The following is a 6,854-nucleotide window of genomic DNA, read 5'->3' as shown; positions in this document are numbered from 1 at the left end:
AAACATAAAAAATGTGAAAATGCAAAGAGACTGTAAATAGAAAAACACAAAAATACACATAAGATTTATCAATAATGATTTCACTTGGCCAAAATTTCCTAACTTATCATACCATGGTATTATAAGTAAAATTCACGTTACCTTACACAAACTTGTGAAAACCTCTGTAAATCACTTGCTGCAGCTGCGTCACCACAAAACACACTTTTTACCAGGCGCCGTTACGAACTAAATAACTTTACTAAATTCAGATCTCAAAAGTTAATGTTAAAAAGTGACCACACAATACATAAAAGTAATCTCTTGCTTAGAACGAGAGAGAGAGAGAGAGAGAGAGAACCAATCCAACTGGTCTCAGATATCAGAATGAAACAAATTTTAGGATTCCAGTAACACGTGAAACAATTACATGATGTCATTAAATCATTTTGGGTGCGAGATACTAAAGAAGCTTCTGGAAGCAGGGAAGTGACGTCATTAAAGCATTTTGGGTGCGAGATACAAAGGAGAAGCTTCTAGAAGAAAGTTACGTCATCCCAGCAAAACGGTTTGAACGCAATCTTACAAAACATGACGTAACTGATCAGGACACGTATTCTTTCTCTCAAAGTGGCGTACGTGACTCGAACAATGCATGTAACAACATGAAATCACTCGTCTTGAGCCCGTATGGGACGAATCGGCGTTTGTTTTGCAAACCTGTCATCACTAACCCAAAACAAAGCGCTCCCTCTTATCTCAACTGATGACAACTGAAATGAAACAAGCCCTTCCTGGACACACACACACACGTGTTCAAGTACTACGCTTTTATCAAGAAACATATTCGTTCTTAACTACGTTACTATTAAAATTGTATTGACAATTCTAAATTACGCTATTAAGTTACTATATCATTAGTAATTTTGAGATCTGATGCCAAACTAAATATGACACTTTAACGATCATCATCATTAAACATAACACATGAAAAAAGTAAATATGTCAAAATTATAGGAGGATATACGTATTACAAGGCAACATCATGAAAATATATATATATATATATATATATATATATATATATATATATATATATATATATATACAAGGCAATATCATGAATATATATATATATATATATATATATATATATATATATATATATATATATATATATATATATATATATATATATATATATATATATATATATATAATATATATATATATATATATTTTATTGGTAAAATTCAACATAATATATATATATATATATATATATATATAATATATATATATATATATATATATACAACAAGTATGCAAAAAAAAAAAAACGAACGCCCACTACATTTGTAAACAAATCATAGCAATGATATAAAAAAGGAAAATAAAAGGGAAAATTTTAGTTCACTTATATTTTTTCAATACTTAGACATTTCTCCATTATTTTTAAGTACAGCTTTTAACCTTCTTGGCATTGAATGTGCTAAATCTTTGAAATATTGTGCATCCATGTCTTCAAACCAAAACTTACGGATGGCATCCTTCAATTTGGGAGGGACGTTTTCTCATCTGCTAGTGCCTTCAGTTTCCGTTTCATGTATGCCCAGCAATTTTCAATTGGGTTTAAATCTGGTGAATTGCCTGGCCAGTCCAATTTCTGAATATTGAATTCCTTAAGAAGGTTTGTGACCTTGTGAAATCGGTGGCAAGGTGCTCCATCTTGCATAAATACACGCATGCCCAAAAGTTCCTTGTAAGGGACTAATTCATTTTCCAAGACATTTTCATAAACCTCTCCATTCATTGTCGTGCTCTCTGGGAGAAAATATAATCCCCACTACCCCCATATCCGCTGAAACATCCCCATACCATCACATAAGCTGGATGTTTCACAGTCTTGACTGTGTATTTTGATGCATAGCGGTTAGATCCTTGGGGCCTCCTTACTTTCTTGCCAGCGCTATGAATAATGTGGAAGTTAGATTCATCGCTAAAAACTACCCTTTCCCAATCCTTTTCAGTCCACTTCAAATATTTTCTGCAAAAAGCCATCCTTTTTTCATAGGCTTAGTGAGGAGTGGCTTTGCTGCAACACGACATGGGAGACCAAGGTCTTTCTGCAATCGATGTTGCACGGTCCGTTCAGATACGTTCCTAAGCAGATCAGGTTTTGAGACTTCAAAATTTTGGCTGGCATTGATGGATGTTCCATAACAATCCTTTTTAAAATGTTATCCGTTCTTTTTGTAGTTTTTCGTGGCCTCCCTGAGCCTTTCTTCCGCTTCAGTGATGAATCAAGGTCTCCTGTCTTGGAGCGGTTGCACCACAATGAGACGGTGCTTTTAGAGATTCCCAGCTCTCTTGCAATAGCTGACATTGACTTGCCAGTTTTCCATAGGGTCACAATTTCTGCTTTCTTAACCAAGGATAAGGAAGTTTTAGCCATAATTCATTAGCTAGCGCGCAAGAGCGCCAAATGTAGCGGTGACGAAAGCGTGAATGGGGCACGAGCGCATACAATGACAGACGTCCTTTGTGATAGCTTGTGTATCACTGAAGTGCCTTAGAAACTCATGGTACCGAACAGCGAGACAATACAGGCTGCCAGACGAACGATAAATTGGGGAAAATATATACTTCTCGGGCGGAAATCGCAAGAAAAGTCCGAACGCTTTTTAGAGTAATATATATATATTTATGGGTGTGTGTGTGTGTGTGGAGGAATTCAGGCTTCAAGGAGAAAATTCAAGTGTTCGGCCAAAATCTCTCATAGTTAAACAACCAACTGGGAGCGAACACCACAATCAGCTTCACACAAGCTGCCGTAGTCCTGTGGTTATTCTACCAAGCGGCAACCTGCAACTTTCCTCTTCCCTCAGCCGACAAACTCCCCTATCCCTACCCCCTCCCCCAAAACCCACACCCCAAAATAATTAACTCCAATATGGTAATATGGATAATTATTAAATAAAATGGTAACGGAGAAAAAGATCCGTATTACTTGAAGCTTTATAAATATGTTAAGAGATTTTCAAAGACAGTGCGAGAGCCTAGACGGCGCTTGGTATCAGAACATAAGGCGTATTCATATAAACATCAGTGTAGTATCACTGCCGCGTCCGCTTAGTTCGTCAGTGTCAGTTTTTATAAAATATAGATACTTTGAATTCGGCTGACGCATCCACACATGTCCGGTGCAGTACTGTGTTTTGACCATGGTTTTGACTCTCGGCGTCAGTTCCGTCTCCGTTCCGTGAAGTTGAGTATCGTCACCACCGATAGATTTTTAGTTTTTCACGGACGTCTGACTCATGTTGTGAGTTTGAAAAATGAATGACCAACTTCTTATTGAATTGGTGCAAGATCATCCTGTTCTGTATGAATTGTCGCACCCAAATTATATGGACAGCAGTTTCAAACAAGAAATTTGGAATGTTATAGGAAAAGCAATGAAAGTAGATGGTAAGTACTTTTTTTTTATTGATGTTGTTAATACATTCTTTATTTTTAGTAGCATGAAATATGTAAGCTAGCTATCAATTTATGGTTAGGCTTTTTCCCTCTCTCTCTTACTTGGGTCATTTTCAAATTTGCAGTCATGAAAATTGCAATGGCACAGATCCTGCCTCTGAATTAAAGTCATATTTGTACAGTTCTCTTACAGTTAAGCATCTCTCGTTGCATTTCCACCCTGCATGGGAAGATTTTCAAGTCTTGCTTCTGTAGTTTTACTTACTGTTGCATTTATTTCATATGGGCATGTGTCTACATCATATTTTTTTTTATGAAATTATGCAGAAAGTATTATGTGACCTACATTGTCTGGTTTTGCCTGAATTCTCCTGTTACATATTCTAAATTTTTTTTAAGCCAAAATGCCAAACGTGTTTTCAACAACGCTTCTGGCATGACACACAAGTGTCCAAATCTTGCCACGAATATGGTCGCATTAAATAAGTTTTTAGAGGAAAGGCTTTGTCACCCACCATTACATATGGAGCTTCAGTACCTGTGCCTGGCAATGTAGCCTTCCCTGGTACAGATAATGTGCATCGCTGAAGTTCTTTGCCTAGACTAGAATTTGCAGCTTCCAACGTCACTGTTCTTCCCATATGCACCGACATCAATAGCAATGAAATTGTAACGCGCATCAGTAAGCGCCAACATGACAATTGAAAACGTCTTCTTATAGTTAAAAGTACAGAGATCTACTATTTGGGGGAGCCTGAAGTAAAATGTTTGCCGTCCAAAGCTCCCAGACAGTTAGGATAAATCCAAAGTGCAGAAAAGTCATAAGTAACTGATCTCCACAGCTCCGTTGTAGGATATGGCAGCATTTCACATTTCACTCACGAGAGTTTCTATTATTATCTTGCAAGTGTCCATGACAGTCTTGTACACTGTGCTATGCCCTAAGCGGTAGCTGAACGAAATTGTTTTTAGAGAATCCCCCGTAGCTAGGTACCTGGAAGAAAAAAATATAACCTATTTAAAAAAAAAGCATTTTTTTTCTTCTTCAGGTACAGCATGTAAGGGCAGATGGACCAACATAAAGGACAACTACAGAAAATCTCTGAAGAGGATTTCTACTAAGAGTGGGCAGAATGCAAAGAAAATAAAACTTTATAAGTTTTCAGAGGAATTAAGTTTCTTAAAGAAATATATGTGCGAGAGGGAAACCAAAGGGAAAATTGTCAGTCAACAGGATGAAGAAAACAATCAAGATGATGTTGCACAACAACATGAAGACGAAGAAGAGCACATTGCGGATGATGAAGGGGAACCCACAGTACTGTTCGCAAACCTACGTAAAGATTTGCAAACACAGCCATCGCCCTCACCAAAGCCTACCTTTGAAGTTCCAGGAAAGTCATCAACGGGAAAATCAGCAAAAAAGGAAGTGGCACCCCAACAAACACCTTCTGCAAAATTATTAGAGTACTTGATCAGTAAACAAGAAAATCAAACCGCTTCCACATCACCACACCCTGTTGATGCATTTCTAGCAGGCATTGCTCCAACTTTGAAGACTTTAAAACCTTATTATTTGAATGTAGCAAAATCTGAAATATTTGCCACAGTACAGAAATATGAAATGCAGATGCTTATGAATCAACATTCATTTGAAGGAAGAACTGAGCCTACAGCCTTCGGGACATCAGCCTCAAACATATCAAGAACACACAACAGCAACATATGAAGATCAGCATCAAAAGCTATCTGCTTACACGGCAGTTACAAACAGCACAAATTCCTCGCAGAACTAATCTTCAAATTTTCAGGATTCTTAACTCTTTAATATGCAAGTAATGGTTTATAATTTACAGCATTGTAAAAATCACCAACATGGAGAAACACAAAAAATAAGAGTTTAGCCTTTTTTTTTAAACATACAAAGGCCACTTAGTAGCAAAATAAATGCCTAAGATATTTTGTTTGTCTCTAAGTAAAATCTCTAGTGTGGATTTGAGTAGATAATTACAGTAACTAGCCTACTACATAATATTTGTATTATTTTACCTCAGACAAACTGCTAATCGTTCCCTCGGTGTTACAGCCTTTCCCCAGTGAGCGTCTTGCTTCTTCAGGTGAGCCTCTGCTTTACTGAGCAATATGTTGAAACAGTTGTTGAACATTCTAAAGTACTGGAAAAATTTTGTTTCATCTTCAATTAATTCCTTGTACAGAGTACCCAACCCTCCTTCACTTTCTATTTTCTTCCACTTTCTTTTCTTCACATGCTCAGCCTTTTCCTCTTCATCAAGAATTATGGCAATCATTGTCAACTCCACGTCTGAAAACTTTGCCATCTTGGAAATCAGTGATTTCCAAGATATGTGTGCATAGACGTCACTGAAGCGTCACGGATATCAGCGACACTGAACTGACACGGTACTGATACTGCACTGCTTTATGTGCATACGCCTTTAGACACCAATTCCGGTATGAAAATTCGAAGTCATTTATAATCGACGCAGCAGGAGAGCGAGATGGGCCTAGGATTGAGCTAGTTATAAAAGGGAAAATTCCCTAACAAAGTTTAACTTATGGCACCAAAAACATTTAGTAATTCCCCACGACAAATGTCAAGAGTTGAACACTGGACAATTGCCAAGAGATACACAACTACTGATAGTATTATTACTGACCCAAAAATGTAAGCATACTAACGGAACACATCTGAAGGACCAATAAAGAGAGAGAGATGAAAGAAAATGGGGCATGGGATCATCAATTAAGTTATCACGAGCAGCTGTCAGAGAATTAACTTTAAATACAGTGCGAAGTGTGTAAAGTATACATTAGTCTAGGTATTTTCTGAGTAGTTTGAAAGTATCTGTTGGGACGGATAGGCCGCAAATAACCTTGAGGAGCTGAAGAATCCCTTCGTACTTCGTAGGGTCAGAGAGTACGACAAAAACGATAGTACTGTCGAGTGTGTGTGCGTGTATGTGTGTGTGTATGTGTGTGTGTATATATATATACTATATATATATATATATATATATATATATATATATATATATATAAAATCTAATTTGAATGGGTTATTCTAGTTTTCAGCAGTTCCGTTGAGATAAGGTTGCTAGCCCATTGCACGCACACACACGTACTATATATATATATACATACACACACACACACACACACACACACACACACACACACACACACACATATATATATATATATATATATATATATATATATATATATATATATATGAGATAGGGAGAGTGGGAAAGGGGTTAGGCCAGGAAGAATTGTGGAGGAGAGTTGAGAAAAGCCTTCTTCATATATAGCTCAAGAGTTGTATCTAACGAAGGGAACGGAAGACAATAAAAGTTTCAATGCACTTAGAAACA

General features: G+C 36.9%; 1 protein-coding gene across 1 annotated transcript; it reads left to right on the top strand.

Annotated features, from left to right (window-relative positions):
• The first annotated feature begins 2,757 nt into the window (after nt 1-2,757).
• LOC136851270 (uncharacterized) lies at nt 2,758-5,491 on the top strand. The gene is made up of 2 exons (XM_067125247.1): nt 2,758-3,450; nt 4,509-5,491. Exons 1-2 carry the CDS (start codon nt 3,318-3,320, stop codon nt 5,186-5,188), a joined length of 813 nt encoding a protein of 270 aa, XP_066981348.1. The 5' UTR covers nt 2,758-3,317; the 3' UTR covers nt 5,189-5,491.
• Nucleotides 5,492-6,854: the final 1,363 nt, after the last annotated feature.

The sequence above is a fragment of the Macrobrachium rosenbergii genome, chromosome 23, assembly GCF_040412425.1.
Source record: "Macrobrachium rosenbergii isolate ZJJX-2024 chromosome 23, ASM4041242v1, whole genome shotgun sequence".
Taxonomy (NCBI): Eukaryota; Metazoa; Arthropoda; class Malacostraca; order Decapoda; family Palaemonidae; genus Macrobrachium; species Macrobrachium rosenbergii.
This window is presented reverse-complemented; position numbering and strand designations above follow the sequence as displayed.